Source organism: Chenopodium quinoa, unplaced genomic scaffold (genome assembly GCF_001683475.1).
Source record: "Chenopodium quinoa cultivar QQ74 unplaced genomic scaffold, ASM168347v1, whole genome shotgun sequence".
NCBI classification, from domain to species: Eukaryota; Viridiplantae; Streptophyta; class Magnoliopsida; order Caryophyllales; family Amaranthaceae; genus Chenopodium; species Chenopodium quinoa.
In genome coordinates this window covers 333,130-352,545 of record NW_018744676.1, presented here as the reverse complement: position 1 = coordinate 352,545, position 19,416 = coordinate 333,130, and the positions used below count along the sequence as shown (strand labels likewise).

The window sequence follows — 19,416 nt, the reverse complement described above, 5'->3', positions numbered from 1 at the left end:
AAAAATTATGGAGTAGCTAGCCATGATATCACAACTTCACAAGCAATTATAAACGACTTTAAAAACTTTTATTATTATTAATTTTTTTTTTTAGAAAAGTATATGGGCTATGAATCAGTTATCAATTATATCTGGGCCAGAAACAAAAATGGGCCTTGGGCTGACCAAAACAGAAAAGAAGAGTAAAATGGGAGTAAATATGAACCGTAGGATGAGAAAGAGAGATATAAAATGAAGAGGATTATGAGATAAGTAGAAATAGCCTCACACTCACTCCTTTCTTTAAACCCCATTTTTCCTCATTTTCTCTCTCCTCGACCCTAGTCCTTTGCTCAGCGGCAACCGCCGTCCACCTCTTTCTCTCTCCTCTCATCCCCATTTCTTCATCTTCTTTAAGGTATATTTCTTCATTCATTCATTTCCTTATTCTCATTTTTGTACCATTTCATCGATTTGTTTTTGTAGGTTTAGGGTTTTTATTGAATCTGTATATTGCTTTGTTGATTTTTAGGGTTTATCATGTTTTATTAGTAATTTGTTGATTTTTAGGGTTTTGTGTTTTTGAGTGAGGTTTATTAATGTGTATGTTGTTTATTGGATGGCTTTAATGGTGGATTTATTTGATTAGGGTTTTTCGTTGTGTTGTTGTGTTATTTTAATCTGCACGTATGGTCTTTTTTGTTTTATAGAGTCTTCATTGGATTTACAGAATTGATGTGCATAAAAAATGCCCTGAGTTTTGATATTGTGATGTTTTTAGGCATTTTTAGCTACATTTCTTGGGTAATTTAATGTTTAAAGCACAAATTGTATACACCATTTTGAAATGTTGGTTAGATTTGTCTGTAAATTGAGATTATTGCGTGTTTTTGTTGAGGTTCGGTGTTTCGATTGCTGTATGTTGATTTAATATCTTTTTTGGGTAACAGTGTTATGTGAAATTGATTTGCTAAGTAGCTTGGATTGCGAAATATTGGCTGCCTAAAGAAAGTTAGGGTTTTTATTAGATGATAAATGAATTGTGAGCTTTAATTATCAGTTGATTATTGTAGCTTATTTATTGCTTCTTTCTTTAGATGAATGTCGAGAAGCTCAAGAAGATGGCCGGTGCGGTTCGCACTGGTGGAAAGGGTAGCGTGAGAAGGTATGAGTTTTACTTTAGCTTGCTGCTGAATCATAGCTGGGAATTGGGTTTAGATGTGTCAGTAGTTATAGAAATGACTGATATTAATGATGTGTTGTAGAAATTCCATTCAAGACTAATAACTCTGCAATCTGCATACATCACTTGGATAAGAAACCTAGTTGGGTGATTAATCGTGTGTGTATATGTCATTATTATTCATTTGTTCTGTTGGTGTAGCGCTGAACTCGTCTTCGTTCATGGCTTTTTATCGTTTATCCCAGCTCTTTGCTGCCTTCATTACTGAGTTTTTCTTGTGGGCTTTGGAGAGTTACATGTCTGAGTCAGTTGGAATTGTGGATAAAATGTCATTTCAAGTCATGATTAGGATGTTAACATACTTTGTGGGATGTCGTAGTTTTGCGAACTGTGAATTCCCAATGATTCTGTTTAATGTGAATTAACTTGTTTGTTAGCCTTTTGGGCCCTTTTTCTGCTAATTATCTTTCATGTATGGATAGATCACATTCAAATTCTTTCTAAGATTATATGTGTTGGTGATTACAGAAAGAAGAAGGCCGTCCACAAAACTACCACCACAGATGACAAAAGGTTGCAGAGCACCTTGAAAAGAATAGGTGTGAACGCTATCCCTCAAATCGAGGAAGTGAATATCTTCAAGGATGATCAAGTTATACAGTTTATTAACCCTAAAGGTTAGTCGAGCTGTTTGATGAAGCATATGTATTAAGAATTTGTTGATACGGTCAACTTGTTGGTCTATTATTTGTTCCTTTTGCTGATATGTTTATTCTTTTTCTTTCACAGTTCAAGCATCGATTGCCGCTAATACCTGGGTTGTAAGTGGTACACCACAAACCAAGAGTATGAACCTTTCTTTCCTGTGTTTTAATGTCATATCTTCGCTTGTTGAATTTCATCCATTTTTTTTATTACAAGTAAATACAAGTTACCTGGCTTTCTAACTGATTGAGTTGCTTTTGTCTATCAGAATTGCAAGATATCCTTCCTGGAATCATCAATCAATTGGGTAAGTGATTAACAGTTCTATCCTTTTCCTGAAGATTGTTCTCTTCTACTAATCTACTTAGTTTATTTTCTAATACCCATGCTCTGATATCTCAGGACCTGATAACTTGGACAATTTGAGAAAGCTGGCCGAGCAGTTCCAGAACAGGGCACCTGGTGCTAATGCCGATGGAGCTGGAGCCAATGTTGCTGAGGATGACGATGATGAGGTTCCAGAGCTTGTTGCTGGTGAGACCTTTGAAGCAACTGCAGAGGAAGAGCAGAAGTCTTGATCTGTTAGATGATTTTGTGTCCCGTTTTATTTTTAAAAAAATATTTCTGCTTCCTCTTGCCCCCCTTTTTGTTTAATTTAGCAATTTTGCTGAATCTCCTTCAAACAATTAGTTAAGCAATGTGTATTGTGACTGGAGGCAAGTTAGTTTTACCAAGCCAGATTGAGTTTCATCCGCAGCTCTATAGCAATGATTTTGAATGTCCTTTCTTGTTACAAATCTGAAGTGATTCTTATCTTTGCCTGGCTAAAGAGAACTTTGTTGGCTCCTAACTTCTATGTGAAAAATATGATTATGCTGCTCTCCGAGTAGATTTCGACTTTTGTCTTCTCATAAATTTTGATTTATTTGGATTGGAATCTTGGGACTCTTCCTTCTCTTAAATATTGATTTATTTAGATTTGAAATCTTGTGGTAAATGAAGCTGAGTTGCTTAGTATGGTAACTTTTGTTTGGTAAAATTTCAACCTTTAATGCAAGGAGTTTTACTTCATCTTGTATCAACAAGCCTAAACAGAAAGGGGTTTTTGGAACGGTCTCGTGCTGTTTTAAACATGGTCAATCAGAAATTGAGCTAAACTTGGTCAATCAGAACTCATGGTTTGGCTAGGATCTTAGGTGTAAATGCTGATTGTGTTGCTTCCTTAGCCATCACCCAGCCCAAAAGTTCATTTACATTGAGCAGCTGTAGTCCTATTCAATGAGGGATAGTAATATAATATAGCAGTTCATTTTTTGACAGAATCAATTCTAACAAGTACGTACACTTATTTTGAAATAGGGGTATTAAAAAAGAGTTAATAGAATGATCCTTATTGGCAAAATTCAGGAGAATTAAGAAAGTAAAGAAGTAGTAAAAGTGTATTGGAAAGTGAAATTCACATTGGGGTTGCAAAAAAGTAGAGAAAGAAAATAACAAAAGTATATGGAAATCAAAATTTACATGGGAAAGCTAACTTTACACAAATATTGTTGTAAATTAGAGAGTATTTTAATGCAAATGGAATGATCATTTTGGGACTAGATTTTGGAGGGAGTAATTAATTTAGAAGTTTTTTTTTTGAATAAAATAAATTTAGATTATTTGGTTGGAGAGCTGTCAAACAAAATGAGTTTATCTTGGCAAAAAAATTGGCTAAAACAACAGAAACTGCTAACATCAATATCGGTTTTACCCCATTTTAGGTCAAATATATAGTTACAACAATGCCACAGGATAAACCAACATGGTGATTAACTTTGTGTCAAAAAAAAAATAATAATTGGTGATTAACTTGTATTTTCTCATATTGTTGGTAGAATGAAGACGAATCTAAAATTCAAATTAACACAAAATGCAAATGATAAAATACTATGTTAGCTCAGTTATATAATACTTCGTATATAATAATGATGTTCGTAGAGTAACTAAGTATACAAGATTTCAACCTGTGCATAAAATTCTACAAAATTAAGCCTTACAGACAAAACCTATAGCAACAGGCAATCCCAACGTTTCCTTAGCACATCATATGCCGTGGAGCACGGAATAACTTGCAACACATTATGGCCATTGATTTTCTTTTCGACTATGAGACCAAAATTTATCAGCATTTCTACAGCTTTGTCAATTGGCATCTTTACCTGCAACAGTTTGCTCATAATGTAATAACAGTCAAATGTTAAAGAAGAATAGGCACTCAATTCAGTTTATACCTTCTCTTTGAACTTGCTGTACAAAAATCTCTCACACTCTTCTCCGAGGGATGAGCGAGTAGGAAACTGCAGTTCAAAGTCATTTCTAGTAAGTCCTAACTAATTTAAGAACTAGTGAGTTAGAATAGGCACTTTGTTATGAGCAATGCTAACAAATGTGAAATATCATTAGGTCAAATAAAACATTTCAGTTATAAGTTGTCAGTGACAGTCAAGTGGTATGTATTCAATAACGCGCACTGAGCAGGGACAATAAGGTGCACAAGTGGAACTAATGAAAGGGAGGACCTGGTTTTTTTCCGCTTTGAGCAGGATTCCATAGGCCAAAACGCATTCCTTGTACTGTGCATAATTAGCAATAAGAAAAGATGTCAAGTTTATCAAACTAATAAGCATTTTTAGTGTTCTAAAAGAATAATAATGGACATGTATCATGAAAAAATTGTATCTGCTCACTTGCTGTTGTTCTGAAGCATCTAGGAGAAAATAAACAGATCCAAATCCACTAGCCAAAGTTTTTTCATACAACGCCCTGTTGACCAGAAGCTGTTTAAAAGAAAGTAAAAATATATTAGAAGGGAGGGCGCTTGATTAGGCAAGTTTTTTCCCTCTATCTGAAACTAACAAAGAGCAACTTGGCATTCTTACCTCATATCTATCCCGTGTCTGTTTGTATCCAAGTGCTACACGTGTAACAAAAATGATGAGAGCGCTCACAGCAATGACATCCAGCAGTAAATCTGACCTGAGAATGAAGTTATACAGGGCTCAAGAGCTTACTGATGGTATGTAACATTGTAACAGAAGCAGATAATAAGGGTCAAAAGTGGTCAAAATCAGTTAATAAGTTTGAAGTGATATACAGAGAAGGCAAAGGGATTCCTAGATAAGATGAAGGTTTTCACAAATGGGGCTCAGCCTGAGTTATATGTTTTGACATGGAAAATACTTGTGTGGATAAGTGGCCTTGCATCAGGCCGACTTTATGTTGTTAGTTGCAGACTATATGGTGTTCTAAGCAGCATGTTCTAGGCAATAACACATGACAGTACAGAGATCCACTGGTCCCCAAACAATAGGGACTCTTGAAGGATACTGCAATTAGAAGGAATATAGCATAACTGGAGCCATTCCATTAGGACTCAATCTCAGCATTACCAGAAAAGGAAAGGATTATCACCGGTAACTGGACAACAGGCTTAACCAACTGACCAGGAACTCACTCGTTTACATGTCTTCTCTATTGCAAAGCTCAACTTCAAGAACTGAGGAAACACGTGGTTATTTGAGCTTGAGGAATGCTAAAAACTACTTTCTATTAAAATATAAAATCTGGCAGAAAAAGCGTTGCATATTTGTAGATATGAAAGTTACTGTTCAAGTAGGAAATCTTCAGAAAATGAATACCAAAAGCTCAAAAAACATACGGAGAAGACAAGGCATCCTCAAATCTGTAATTGATGAAGTAAGCCAGAAGTCCCACAATTGTGGCAACATCCAAGCGTACCTACAAATGAAGTTTCAGATATCAGATAGCTTACTATGCACGGCAGCCGAAAGGTCTTCCAAAAAAAAAACTTATAATGCTCTTAGGAAACAAATAGTTGCAGTTCTCTACCCAAAAAATCTAAATTATTCGAAAATCAGATAGATTTCACAGTTGTGAATATGGAACAAGTGGACCTTGTTTCAGGCTCTAATCCCACAACTGGCTAGGCAAACCTAGTTTTATATACAACGAAGGATTCTATCTCTATATCAAATCCACATCGTATACACATATGATTTTGTCGGCTGGATACTGATATAACCTAGATACTGAGAGAACTAGATCAATATGGAAATAACTGTTGCCAGCTGATAAGCAGTGACCAACTTCTTCATTAAGATGTTAAAGGACAGTGATACAGAAACCTCATGGCACATGCTAACTATGGAGTGCCAACTTCATCAGGAACAATTGAGAATACTCGCCTAAAGTTTCATCCATATACTTGAATGGTAAAGTACTGACCAATTCCTAACAAATATCTATAAATATATGAATTGGGGCAATCAAGATTTAACTCATCAATTGCAGGATAATGTAGAATGAATTTTGTGATGAGTACATTAGCATAATACAATCAATGATAGGAAAGGCCAAGGGGTATCCTTACACCAAAAGTAGCTAAAGTTAGGAGTCTTAGGACCAAATATATCTTAACAAACTTTGCAAAGAAATATATCTATAGAAAAAACCTATGTAGAATATTTCAACGATAACAAAACTTCTAAAACAACCATCATCTTATAAAAGAGAGTCAAAGTAGTGAGTAACAGAAAAAAAGAAAAATTTTCAATTCCTACTGTGCTCTTATAGTAGGCCCAACTAATCTGAAGTTCTGAACTTTCATTGTTGAATTCATCCATGAAAAGAGGAAATGATACTTGAACTGTTTTGAAATAAAAATTGAACAACTTAATTTTTATTTTTTATTTTTTATTTTTTTTTTATTTTTTTATTTTTTATTTTTTATTTTTTATTTTTTATTTTTTGGGTATCATGTGTCAAATGCAGAAAAGGGCAAGTATTTGACTGTTTGACATTGGGGGCTATAGCTTCAAGTGAAATCAAAGATCAATGGAGCCAAATCCCTCTGGCACAACTCACAACTTCATGCCAGTCAAATTTAAAATATGTTGATGCATAGAAGCTTGAACCTACACGTGTACAAAATCCTAGTACAAATTAACAAAATAAATTGCATGGTCCTTACTGTGTCCAGAATGCGAAATGATAGCTTCTTGTGAGGAAAAATGACCTGCGCAAGATTATCATAAAATTGCTAAGAGAGATTGAACAAAGAGACAGAAAGCTAATAAATACCCCATCCATTTTACTTTGACAGTCCTAGTTGATAAACACATATTAAAAATAGTTTAATGACCAGTATTATTAGTTGAATACTGTATTAGATACAGAGTGGAGATATATATAAGGGAAGACATATTGAAACAGAGCAACAAAATCAAAATTTAAAATGGATGGAATTTGTGTATTGCATGATGAAAAACAACAGTTCACATCACTAGCTTATAAATGTTACCGGTAAATCTGGCACAGGAATTTTCTCATAAATCTTTAATTGCAATGAAGAAATCTTTGTATCTCCAGTCTCCTCAGTGTACAGCAAAATCAATTCCTGAAATGCAGGTTCCTAGGATAACAGACACCAGAATAGTATTAATAGGTGATTGACCTATAGCTCCTCTCTACAGTTCAGAAGTTCAGTTTAAATATTGCATAACAAGAACAGTACTAATTTGGTGGTAGAGAAGCAAGAATGTCAGTCTTTCAGACACTACAAGTAACTTTGAAGATTGGTAATATACCTGTATGATTGATCGAGAGAAAATAATAGAAAAGCCAACTCTCAACATTTTCCATACGTTGTTCTCGCAAAATTTTCTGGTAGCAGGTTTCCATATATCATTGAGAGTGATTCTAGATAATAGCACTGGCCTGAGTGAAAAATCCTTCAGTTATTGTCATTGTAACCTCCGAAAAAATCATAAGAACAAGAATATAATGAACAAGGGCTTCCTATATCACACATTCTTGACTGTAAAGAGGGAGACTTCAACTTAGACATACCTTAAGTGGGGCTCAGTAGCAGCAACATTTTCAGAATCAAACTCAAATGGAACTTCTGGTGTTGGTGGTAGAACTCCAACCCACGTTAGGAACTTCCTCAGTAACCTACTACGAGGTCCTATTGATGATAAGAAGCCTTCATAACGACTCACAGCCTCTTGTGCAGCCAACCAGATAGGCAAGTCCGTGTCTAAATTCTGGTCATATTTTGGGAAATCATCTGAGGTTGTATTAGAAATATATGGCTGCTGGAATAGGGAAGTCTCTTGGAACTTGAGCTGGATTCTCTTGATCCAAAGCTGAATGTCTTCATTCTCACTGGCTAGTTGAATGGCCTGCAGAAGGAAATTCCATTAATAGACCATCTAGAAGGAAAAACAATGAAAGATAACACAACAAAGCCACACATAACTTCTCTGTTAAATATTTCAGTAAGCACATTGTATTAGAGAATTTAGAAATCTCGAGAAGCATAACACGCAAGCAACTGCCTTTTGCAGTTACTAGCAATTTTTTTTTTTTTGACGAGACGAGAACTAGCACATTGTCATACAACACAACAAGATATGAAATTGATGATTTCCTATACTGTGAACTATTGTAAACAATCCATATCAACAATGGTAATAGTGGTGTAACACACTAACACCAACATATAAACAACACATGCATTAACAAAGGTGGGTGGTATTACTCCAATGAAGGACTTCCGATTTCTTAATAGGACTTTGGATGCCTAGTTGGTGATTGGAGCCATCTCTTGACTAACACCACAATAAATTTCCAAAATAAAGATATAGACCAAACTCATTCTAGGGACTTTATAGACCTATTAGTAGACTTGTTATGGTTCCAAACCAATTGTTATGACCCTGGAGATACCCTCCACATTCACTTTTGTTTTGGAAAATTTACTCAAAATTGGTCCAAAAGCATGGATTATAGCCTTAGGGATCTCGGGATAAGGTGCTTCCCATGAATCCCTAGGGATCTCGGGAGGCCACTTAGGTGATTAGAACCATCCTAACTATCAATTTAGTCGGTTAGAGGAACACCCGTTATTGACTTAAGGCCACTACAGGCCATTACTTGACCTACTAGTGGTCGTATATGTTGCTAAACAATCTTTTACGACTTCAGGGTGCATCCCCTACCATCACTTGATTTTTCAACATTGGGTCCCAAATTCTCCAAAAATGGTCTGATTTCATGTATTACAACCTTCACTTTTGGAGAATTTTTGACATTTCTACACTAGAAAGGAAAGTGGTCTAGGTGCTTCCCACGAACCCCATGAGACCCTTGGAGGCCAACTGAGTGGTTGGAACCATCTAATTTTCCTTTAACTTATCAATTTAGTCAGACACTCCAACCATCATTGACTGAAGATCACCACAGGCCTTAGTTAATATAAAATTCATTGTTTATTGGTTTGCTTATTTTCATCAGTCCTCTCTTCACTCATAAGGTTAAATGAGATTGGAAGCTTTTTTTCTTCTCAAATACAATGTGCATACTTTAATTTTTCCAGGAAACCGAAAAATATTGTTAGCACGAAAATCAAAATATGCACATTTAGTTGAAATAATATGCATATTGAGTGAACAAAAAGTTTGCACATCCTCATTTTAAGAAATTCCCCACTGTATGCACATTTAGTTGAAATAATATGCATATTGAGTGAACAAAAAGTTTGCACATCCTCATTTTAAGAAATTCCCCACTGGATCTCAGCCCTATAAGTGAATAGTAAGGGAGGGGGATGACTAGAAGAGTCTCAAAGAGCTATAAAACTAGTACAAATGCAAATCAAAGTACCTTGTTAATCTCAAGTCCAACAGTCAGCAGTGGTTTTGATACAAGGCCAAAAATTCCTTGCAAAACCTTTGATTGTAGATAATCAAGCTTTTCGACTATGAGCAAACCTTTCTGCTTTTCAGTACCATAGCCCCGCCTGGATATGCATAATCGTTATTTATGTATAAAATTTCTAATTCAAAGAAAGGCATGCTAAAAAAAAAATAAAATTATTCTTTTCTCGTTTTGCTTTAGGGCTTATAGGAAAGACCTATAAGTTTAATAAAAATAAGATACATCCACCACACACATCCGGTTCCAGAAATTGTAGCCCAATGCTGTCAATAAGATTGAGAATTACCATTCAATAGGATTAAGATGAATCATGATAAGATTTACTCTGAACTCTGTTAATCCTGGAATCTACCACTTGTCACTTCACTAACGCAGCACCCTTACAGTCAAAGGTCTTCAGATATGATGCAATAGGGCCGATAAAAGAGTTTAATGCAATAAGCTAAGTGAAAAAGGAGCAAGTAACTAGAAGACATAAGCTAAGTGAATGTTGACGTTTTTGGGATATAAAATAAAGCTGGAATAATAATGTAGTACAAACAAGTGAGCAGCCATAGGAGTTGTACCAATTGGACATAAAGACTCAAGAAGGGGACTGTAAGGACACCTAAAAGAAACAGATGCCTTGTATATTAGTGTTTCAAAAAAAAATGGGCTTAGCATTAACAAGAAAGGACACAATTTGTTCTTTCTTTGATCTGATATAAGATGTGGTAGCTATTGGATTGGAATGGAAATTAGGTAGTGTTACTGAGTAGCAACCAACATATAGAATATAAGTCTGATAGGTTTAGTTTTACATAGTTGATCGTTTGACCTCGTATTGACAAATCATCTATCCCCATCTATTCTCATACCCTAGTTTTCACTTCAGATGAATCATTTTTACTAAAGTACATTGCCTAAAATAAATATTTCATACATTTACAAGATAGCTAAATGAGTCATAGTTGGCAACATCTCAACTTTTGATTACAAAGAACTAAAACAAATGTCTAATTTCCTGTGAACAATTTCTTATTTGTAGTAAAGTGGTAGGTCAATCAATCAATGTCAGAGTCAAAGGTCTATGAGAAAGCCCTAAGGCTGACTATATGTGATACTTGGAAATAATGTACTAAAGTAATATGCTTTGACAGTTAGAGCTTTATTTGAGTATTCATGCAAACATTAATACTGAAACAGCACCTGAATATAATTGCTTTGGACTCAGAAGCTCTTTTCCAATCAACATATATCGGCAAAGTGAGAAGATAATCACTGTTTAATGCAGATGTAAGCATCAGATCCCTCACTGATAGCTCTTCAAATTGTGCATCTTGAAGAAGCTTCATGAAAGAGCGTTGGAAACGGGTCGCTGTAGCCACTTCAGAAGTACTGCACAGTAAGTTCATGTTGCCTGAAGGTGGCGTTTATTTCGTTACAAGTAACAGACATGCAACTGCAGGAACAGATAATAACCATAATTGATACTCCATCGAAATGACATGAATTTCTAACAAAAGGATTTCGATAATGACACTCAAAGCCTCACATCCGGGTGAGTCTATCTGTTGCCTTGTGAGTTGTGACTTGAACTAAAGGGACATAACCCCTTATTAGTAGCTTAATGTACGAAGCTAGCTCAAGGAGAAATAAATGCAGACTATATTATGATCATCATATAAATGGATATGTTAGCTATAATACCTGGAGTTCTTGTCATCATTCTTTGGAGTATCACTAAAAATTTGCATCAAGTCCAGCCCTTTTAAGAAAGACAATTGGTTCTCCTCTAAATATGTGGTGTCATCTCCACTACTCTTCACACTCCCATTCCCTCGACCATTAACAAACTCAATGCCCTCAAAAGAATCAGGTTCTCTTTCCCTTTCAAGTCCAAATGCATCCAAATCCTCCTCATGTCTCACAGACTGAGTGGAGAGGTAATCAGCTCGCATTTCCTCCAGAATGCTTTTATGCTCAGCATGAAGAATTGAGTCCAAGCACCTATAAACAAGATAGCAATATCAACATCTATAAGCCATAGTGAAAACTAGACAAATTATGGGAATAACAACCACAATCTCCTCTAATTTCACAAATAATTTTCAGAATCGTGGGAAAATCAATCAGGTCAGCAAATATTCACTCTAAAAAATAAGTACCTTTGTGGGTGAATACACTTACTTAGGCCTTCCTGTCAGCCGACTTTTACTGAACTGAAATTATTTTTATTGATTATAATTGATATTAATTGACTAAAACTCGTGTTTACTACTGTAATTCACTACTGTTTTTTTGCTAATGCAGTTACTGATTGAAACTAATTATTACCTATTAAAACTGCATTGATTCATCAAATTAGTTTATAATGATTAAAACTTATTTTTGTAGAAACTTAATATAGGAGAATTACAGCTTGGGCCCCATTATGTTCACCTTATTAAGGTATGATAAGTTCCTTACCAACTACGAAGTAAAATAAGTTTTCCTATAATAAATTTTGATAAGTTTAGAATTTAGATAAGTAAAATCTGGGGAACGCATACACTAGTAAACTACTTCCAAGTGAAATGAATAAATGATCCAATTGTCCGCGCTTCTCATCATTCAATGTGTAAAATCATTCCATTAATATTTCTCACAATCATAGAAAACATACAATTATACTCCATTTCATAGCAAGCAAAAATTATAGCTAGAAAACTCATCAAAATTTAGAAACATCAAAAGGCAATTAAACTACTCATATAATCTAATAAAGAAGCTTACGAAGAGAGGAGGACGAAATGGGATACAATGGAATCATCATCATCATCTTCGCCACCGACTCCACCACCTTGATTATCACGGAGGAAAGAGAGGAGAGCATCATGAAGTTGGGATTTTGAAACTGGGATATATTTTTGCCTTGAAACTTGAATTTTAGAAATACCCTTTTTGGTATAATTACTATTACCCTCATCATTCATCTTCTTGATATTGTTATTTTTCGGATTGGAAATTTGAGAAGGTTGTGATTGAAGCTTGGATTGAGACTCAGGTGCAGAAGAAGCAGAAACAGAAGCAGGGGAAAGACAGCAGTTGAAAGAGGATGAAGATGAAGATGAAGATGATGAAAGAGAAGTGGGGTTAAACATAAGATGACATGAAGAAGTTGGTAATGGTGAAATTGAAAGTGAAAGAATCTGCATCATTCCAATTTTGGAATGGAATTTGAAGAAGAAGAGAAGGGTGAAGACCGAGTGTTTCACATTTTCTCACTTCTCTACAGTTTTCCTATCTCTCTCACTTTCAGCTGGCAACCGGGGCCTCTCATTGTAATGCCACTCTTGTAACTTGTAAGATTTCCGATTTGGAAAAATTGACCAGATTTGAATTTAAAATGGAATATACTTCTCATTTACTTGTATGAAAGTATTAACTTTTGATCAATTGAAATGAAATTGCTATTAAATTGGCAATATTTCAAATTGCATACCGCATTAGATGTAGTGTTTAAAATAGGAAGATAATACAGAATACTTCCTTAATGTTTAGTTACTAGTTTTGCGTTTATTAAGTTAGTTTGGTAATGAGCTAGTAGGGAGTTTAAGGCAAGATGAAAAACCCTATTGAACTGACACCTCTCACATGTTAAATCAGCCAGCTCTGCAGGTTAACGATGGAGAACAAAGGGGAAAGATAAGGGAAATCCACTACTCTCATCGTGACCTCAAAGTCACAAAGTGACTTCCCCATCAACTCCACCAAATTTTGCTTGGTGAGCAGCTAGTGGGGAGTAACCTATCCCACATTATTAACAGTTGTAGTAGCAGCAACACTAGTTGCTTTGTAGGATTATTAGCTTAATTAAATTAGCTTACCATCTTTGTTTATGGTTAATTGTAATCACTTTATGGATTGGTTGAATACATTCATGCTCTTCTTTCCCCTCTCTCATCTCTCTATTTATAATGTCAACATCTACGGAGGTATATGAATAATTTTTTTATTCTTAACAAAGTAAATGATAAGAAAATGAAAATGAAAATGAAGGTGATGATAATGCTTGGTCAAGACAAGATCGAACTGCATGTAATCTTGTCCTAATCAATTCTATAGTAGATGACTCACCACCTTGATATAGCTCAAACCAAACCTAATCTTAGCCTTTTTACTATACACTTGGATTTAAGATAATATTTAGAGAACATTTATCATCTTGTAATTGTATATGTAATATATTGTAAAGATATGAATGAGAAAGGTTGAACTGTTTATTGAAGTACATATACATATACTACATATTTTTGGTGTATAAAACCAAATCATTAAATCAACAAGAAAACAATACCAATGATCTATAAGCCCATAGATAAACAACACCAATGATCTATAAGCCCATAGATAATGATAACGGTGGTGAAGTGTTTAACAATTTTTATTATACAACCGGTTGTACCATGTGCATGGTACAATCAAGACTATTTCTTTTTCTTATGCATTCAATTAAAAGATATCTCAAACGAAAACGTATACCAATAAATACTTTTGACTTTACGGCTTTTATCATGTACACAATACATTCGTATTTAATTTTTTAAATTAAAAAACCCTTGCCCGCAATTTTTGTCAAAAATTTACTTTGTAATTACAATTGATCTCTTCATTCTTTAAAGAAAAAAAAAAAACCTTGTTCTTACCCCCCTGGACCCGTGTATACTCCAATAGTCTAATCGTTGAAATTGTTGCTTATTTTCACGTACAATGCATAATGTTTCATATCTTTATTCGTAATTTTGTCTATTCAAGTTCCAGACTTGGAACTTTATCATGGGTAAATTATATGAAGCTCTCAGACCCATCTTCAGGAACCCAGTTCCTTCAGACCCTTCATTTTACTTGAATTTGCTTCAAATGTGCATTGATGCAAAAGCTGGAAAAGAAGGGCGTTTGATTCACAAGTATCTTTTCTTTAATGGGATTGACTCCAATGTGACTTTGAATAACAAAATGATCATATTCTATGGCAAAATTGGTGACATGAAGCATGCACGTAAGGTGTTTGATAAAATGCCTGAAAGAAATATTGTATCTTGGACTGCTTTGGTATCTGGGTACTCCCAAAATGGGTTCTTTAAGGATGCCCTTATGGTTTTTGAGAGTATGCATTATTCAGGTGTGAAAGGTAATCAGTTTACGTTTGGTAGTGCATTGAGGGCATGTACCAAGTTGATGTGTTTGAGGAGTGGGAAGCAAACTCAAGGGTGTTTGCAGAAGAGTAGGTTCGCTGGGAATTTGTTTGTACAGAGTGCATTGGTTGACCTGCATTCGAAGTGTGGGCGTATCGAGGATGCGAGCATTGTCTTTCAGATGATGTCTGAGAGGGATTTGGTCTGTTGGAATGCAATGATTGGTGGATTTGCAGTTCAGGGCTATGTAAATGATGCATTTCGAATGTTCTGGTCTATGATGAAAGAAGGTGAGGTGTTTAATATTGTTTAGAGTATAAATTAGTTTTTGATTGGCAACTATTAAATCTGATATGTTTGCTGCCCTTCGAAATTACTAGGTAAAATACCAGATTGCTTTACTTTTGGGAGTTTATTGAATGCCTGTGCTCAAGGTAATAATCCTTCCAGAGTTTTCCAAATACATGGACTTATTGTACAACATGGCTTCGGATTACATGAACTGCTGAGTAGACTGCTAATAGACGCGTATGCAAAATGTGGAAGCACAAAGTATGCCTACTCTGTATTTAGGAGTATGATGGTAAAGGATCTAGTGTCTTACACTGCTATGATTGCTGGCTTTGCACTTGACAATGATCATCATATTGATGCTTTGAATCTGTTTGGTGAAATATACCACAGTGGCATGGTGCTAGATGGTTTTATCCTCTGTACCATGCTTAGTATGTGTTCTAATTCTTCTTTGTTGAACTTTGGTAGACAAATTCATGCTCTTGCACTTAAGTATGTTCCTACTCATGACGTGGTTATGGGCAATGCCCTTATTGATATGTATGCCAAATGTGGGGAGCTTAAGGAAGCCATTTGTGCTTTTGATCAAATGGAAGAAAAGAATGTCATTTCATGGTCATCTTTGATTGATGGATATGCCAAGCATGGCTATGGACATGAGGCAATGTCATTGTATAGGAAGATGGAATATGAGGGTCTCAAGCCGAATGATGTTACATTTTTGTCTCTTCTATTTGCTTGTAGTCATGCAGGGTTAATTAGGGAAGGTTGGGAGTGCTTTAATAATATGGTCGGCAAACATAACATTGCTCCAACTGAAAAACACTATTCATGCATGATAGATGTGCTTGCACGAGGTGGTCAATTAGAGGAAGCTTTTGTTATAATGCAAAAGATGGATATTCAGCCAAATAAATTGCATTGGGGAGCTATACTTGGTGCTTCTAATGTCCACGGAGATATCTCTCTTGGAAAGTTAGCTGCAAATCACCTTTTCAATTTGGATACCAAAAATTCTTCTAATTATGTTGCTTTGGCTAATATATATGCTGCATCCGGGTTGTGGAATGATTCTTGGGGTACACATAAATTGATGGAGAAACATAAGTTGAAGAAGAATCCTGGCTACAGCCTTGACTTTTCCCAAAAGAAGAGAACATAGCTTCTGCAAAGCTGAAAACATATGAAGAAAATATACAACCACTTCTTTTATACTATGGTGGATCTTGTAGTATTAACTGGTGAAAAACAAACAGGACTTGCATATGTCAACAATAAGCTTATGATCAAGAACTGCGCAACACTTACATGAATATTTGGTTCAAATGTAAGATCATGCTTTAGCACGGATAGCATTTGCCAGATTGAGGTGCTTGCTCTATCTTCTCAATACTGTTTTCCGGTTTTCCAATTGCATTACCCTTCCTTTGAACCCTGTCTGATAGTCTTATGTGTTTTTTTCTTTAAATGTAAGGCATTTAAATCCATTTAACATTCTTGGAAGATGGAAATCATAAAATCCATCTCTTTTCGAACTCAGGACATCATACTGAGGTCATAATAAGGAGGGATGAATTGAGGAGCTAAATATGGCCGACAAGAGAGGACAAAATTAATCTCGCCTTTGATATATACCGAAGGTAATATTCAGCCTTCCTCATTTTTCTGATTGAGTAAAAACTCTTATATTCATGCATAAAACTCTGCTAAAACACAAAAAATGGTATATAGCCGTCATTTTTATTGTTGCAAATTTTGTTGTCTGGACGAAAGTTGACATCAAACAGCATATTTAAGTCTATAAATGGAAACTGTGGCCAAAAGGTTCCCTTGTTGCCTCTGCATCCAATCCAATCCCCTCTCTTTGAATAAAAGCAGAAGAGTGCTGGCAGTTCCATTATGTTAGTTTGGGAAAATCAAGAAATTTTGTGCCATAATCCTCTAAAAACATCAGGATTTTTTTTCTTAATCGTACCCTACGATGGGCTGCGCTGTGTCTTTTGGGTGCATAGGAGGGCCAAAACCCAAACAAAATTTCCACTACAGTAAGGCGTGACTTATAAAAGCCTTGATATCAACTGCATAACTCGATGAATTGACAAAATACCCTTAACAGCCCTAGGTGGGTAAGCTTACAAAATAAAACTTTCAGACAAGGTTCAGTTAGCTGCAAGCCAACATGGCAACGAGAAGTTGTGTTGGCCTCACAGCAGACATAGGTATTTTGGATGGCATTGAACTGCATAATAGTTGTGGGCTGAAATTATCTATCCTTTGAAAGCATCAATATGACAATCTTAGTCTCTCTTCTGGATATTTGGCTTAATTCCTGGGTTCCAATTTCCAACCTTCTATCGATGTTTATACTTGTACCTTGGATGGCAGTCAAGAGTCTGCCTTTAACAAAGAAGCCGGCCCACACTTGAGTGACTAAGCTTGAATAAAAGCTCCAATTGTCGACAGAACCATCCATGTTAAGCTTCCTACACCCAGGGCTCAGAGATTGAGTTGTGTAACTGATAAATTCGAACAGCCTGAGCCATGTACGCTCATCTTTATTATAGATGATGTCAGTAGCTTCCATTAAGGGTCCTTGAGTTTCACGATCTCCATATCCATCTGTCTGCGGATCCAAGAATTGTATACATTGCCTTTATTTTCAATATGCTCATCATTGAGACTTTCAGTATATTCTGTAAAAAAAAACATGGTGGTTTATGTGTTTGTAGGCTATAATTTTTTTTTCTAATAATGTGTCTTTGATGGCTTTAATTTTGAATTTGAGTAGAATTGAGACAAAGGATTTTTCTGTAGTTTTTCCTTCTATTGCTAGTCTTTTCTTCGGGTTGAAAGTAGAAGTTACAAGCCTTGATTTTTAAATCATCATGTTTTATGGTGGCTTTTTATTAAGGAGAAGAAAAGACCATGGGATTCGATTAGATAAATGTTCGGAAAAGTATGTGCTCCTTTTTGAGGTATTGGAGGACCTGTAGTTGATTTGTAATTGCACCCTGTTCTCCCAGTTGAGTATCTGACCCTCAGTTTCTCAATTATCCACATTATTTGCCCCTATTCTTTCTTGCCACTTGCATAGTTGATAACTTTCTCGTGTGTAGCAGACTACGTTGAAGATACTGGATGCTCTAGAGAGTCTAGACCGAAGATGTCCGGGAAAGACAGCAGTTCTCAACAGGGTTCTTTGCTACTTAGGTTAACATAAGTTTCAACCCTCGCGATTTTGTGATCTGAGATTGTGGATAATTTCTAGTACTCTGTAATGCTTCTCTTCCTCAAATTATATGTTTCATTTGATTTACATCATATGCTAAGTGGAAGCTGCAGTGCAACCTTTGGACTTCGGCTGGCGGTATGGTGCTCATTGATCAACACCGCTGGAATTAATAGAATTATCAGTGACATATTGCTCAATTAATTAACATGATGTTTAGATGTTAATCTTTATTCTGCTCTTGCTTTTTCAGACAAGTTTCTGGTCCTATGTTATATTTATGTTTCATTTTTATGGATCAAATTCAAGAATGTTGCACTTTTGCAGTACTTGAGCCTTAAGCCATGTTAAATATGTAAATGTTGTAAATAATTTGTAGTACAGATGGGTAGATAATATGCTCTAATTCTCTTGTATAATTCTTATAGAATAACGATTCCTTGTAAAAGTGGTACAATTAATCTACGTTAAAGGTGAAAGTTATGGATGCTGTTTTGGACAAAAGTGAATTTAGGGTTCTCTATGTCTTTCTCTCTACTTACCTACAAACAATAATCCAACTTTTGATTGTCATTTTATCTTGTTGAACCTTTATAAGTCTATTGTAAATAGAAAGAAATAATTGATCAAATTATATTGAAAAAGTGTCCCCTAAATATAAGAATATTATACGAGTAGTTTTGAATAATCAAAATTTGAGATTACTTTGAGGTTTTGATGATAGTTCTTTAATTAAAGGAAACTTTTCTCGAATCAAAATCTCAACACCCTTTATTGTCCTTTACATGTATATTCAGCTTTTTTTTTTTTTTTGAAAAAAACTCAGAGGTGATAAATAAGCCGCTTAAATTGGGTTCAAGTTTGGTCAATTCAGATCATGTGATAGTTTAAGGTAACATCCCACTCAAGTCAATTTTATATCATGTGATTTTAAATAGAGTTAGGTTTGCTATTGGTTTTCCAAATCTGAAAATCAAATACAAGTCAATTTTATCATCTTATCGATTTGAGCTCCAAAAGTGATTAAGAAAATCTTGTTCAACTCTTGTTGTTGGCCAACCTCTTGCAGCATTTGTAAATCTCACCTA

At 35.2% G+C, this 19,416-nt stretch overlaps 3 protein-coding genes across 6 annotated transcripts; 2 read left to right on the top strand and 1 right to left on the bottom strand.

The window, feature by feature from the left end:
* Nucleotides 1-240: 240 nt before the first annotated feature.
* LOC110702204 (nascent polypeptide-associated complex subunit beta-like) lies at nucleotides 241-2,766 on the top strand. Its single transcript, XM_021879897.1, has 6 exons — nucleotides 241-397; nucleotides 1,077-1,144; nucleotides 1,691-1,839; nucleotides 1,952-2,008; nucleotides 2,136-2,174; nucleotides 2,270-2,766. The coding sequence occupies exons 2-6, from the start codon at nucleotides 1,077-1,079 to the stop codon at nucleotides 2,443-2,445; spliced, it is 489 nt and encodes a 162-aa protein (XP_021735589.1). The 5' UTR covers nucleotides 241-397; the 3' UTR covers nucleotides 2,446-2,766.
* A 1,016-nt stretch (nucleotides 2,767-3,782) lies between these two features.
* LOC110702203 lies at nucleotides 3,783-12,973 on the bottom strand. The gene is made up of 14 exons (XM_021879896.1): nucleotides 12,404-12,973; nucleotides 11,339-11,638; nucleotides 10,838-11,026; nucleotides 9,596-9,731; nucleotides 7,778-8,112; nucleotides 7,516-7,645; nucleotides 7,230-7,340; nucleotides 6,900-6,944; nucleotides 5,568-5,647; nucleotides 4,789-4,885; nucleotides 4,597-4,686; nucleotides 4,429-4,482; nucleotides 4,141-4,206; nucleotides 3,783-4,068 (listed from the first exon to the last, which is right to left on the bottom strand). The coding sequence occupies exons 1-14, from the start codon at nucleotides 12,826-12,828 to the stop codon at nucleotides 3,916-3,918; spliced, it is 2,211 nt and encodes a 736-aa protein (XP_021735588.1). The 5' UTR covers nucleotides 12,829-12,973; the 3' UTR covers nucleotides 3,783-3,915.
* Nucleotides 12,974-14,051: 1,078 nt separating this feature from the next.
* Nucleotides 14,052-18,882, top strand: LOC110702202 (pentatricopeptide repeat-containing protein At3g20730-like). 4 transcript variants are annotated; one of them, XM_021879893.1, is made up of 4 exons: nucleotides 14,052-15,095; nucleotides 15,186-16,468; nucleotides 16,640-18,121; nucleotides 18,219-18,881. In XM_021879893.1, exons 1-2 carry the CDS (start codon nucleotides 14,447-14,449, stop codon nucleotides 16,259-16,261), a joined length of 1,725 nt encoding a protein of 574 aa, XP_021735585.1. In that variant the 5' UTR covers nucleotides 14,052-14,446; the 3' UTR covers nucleotides 16,262-16,468; nucleotides 16,640-18,121; nucleotides 18,219-18,881. The 4 variants fall into 4 exon arrangements, with proteins under 4 accessions (XP_021735585.1, XP_021735586.1, XP_021735587.1 ...); XM_021879894.1 differs by having other exon boundaries at nucleotides 16,640-16,739; nucleotides 18,011-18,878; XM_021879895.1 differs by having other exon boundaries at nucleotides 16,640-16,739; nucleotides 18,219-18,876.
* The last annotated feature ends 534 nt before the right edge of the window (nucleotides 18,883-19,416 follow it).

Excerpts from the sequence above, each read along its gene's own strand:
- LOC110702204 (XM_021879897.1), top strand. The coding sequence starts at position 1,077 with ATGAATGTCGAGAAGCTCAAGAAGATGGCCGGTGCGGTTCGCACTGGT. Across the intron at positions 2,009-2,135 it reads TGGTACACCACAAACCAAGA|AATTGCAAGATATCCTTCCT; the intron begins GTATGAACCTTT and ends TTTGTCTATCAG. Across the intron at positions 2,175-2,269 it reads TGGAATCATCAATCAATTGG|GACCTGATAACTTGGACAAT; the intron begins GTAAGTGATTAA and ends CTGATATCTCAG.
- LOC110702203 (XM_021879896.1), bottom strand. The coding sequence starts at position 12,828 with ATGATGCAGATTCTTTCACTTTCAATTTCACCATTACCAACTTCTTCA. Across the intron at positions 7,646-7,777 it reads GCTACTGAGCCCCACTTAAG|GCCAGTGCTATTATCTAGAA; the intron begins GTATGTCTAAGT and ends TTTTTCACTCAG. Across the intron at positions 4,687-4,788 it reads AGACACGGGATAGATATGAG|CTTCTGGTCAACAGGGCGTT; the intron begins GTAAGAATGCCA and ends TCTTTTAAACAG.
- LOC110702202 (XM_021879892.1), top strand. The coding sequence starts at position 14,447 with ATGGGTAAATTATATGAAGCTCTCAGACCCATCTTCAGGAACCCAGTT. Across the intron at positions 15,096-15,185 it reads CTGGTCTATGATGAAAGAAG|GTAAAATACCAGATTGCTTT; the intron begins GTGAGGTGTTTA and ends CGAAATTACTAG.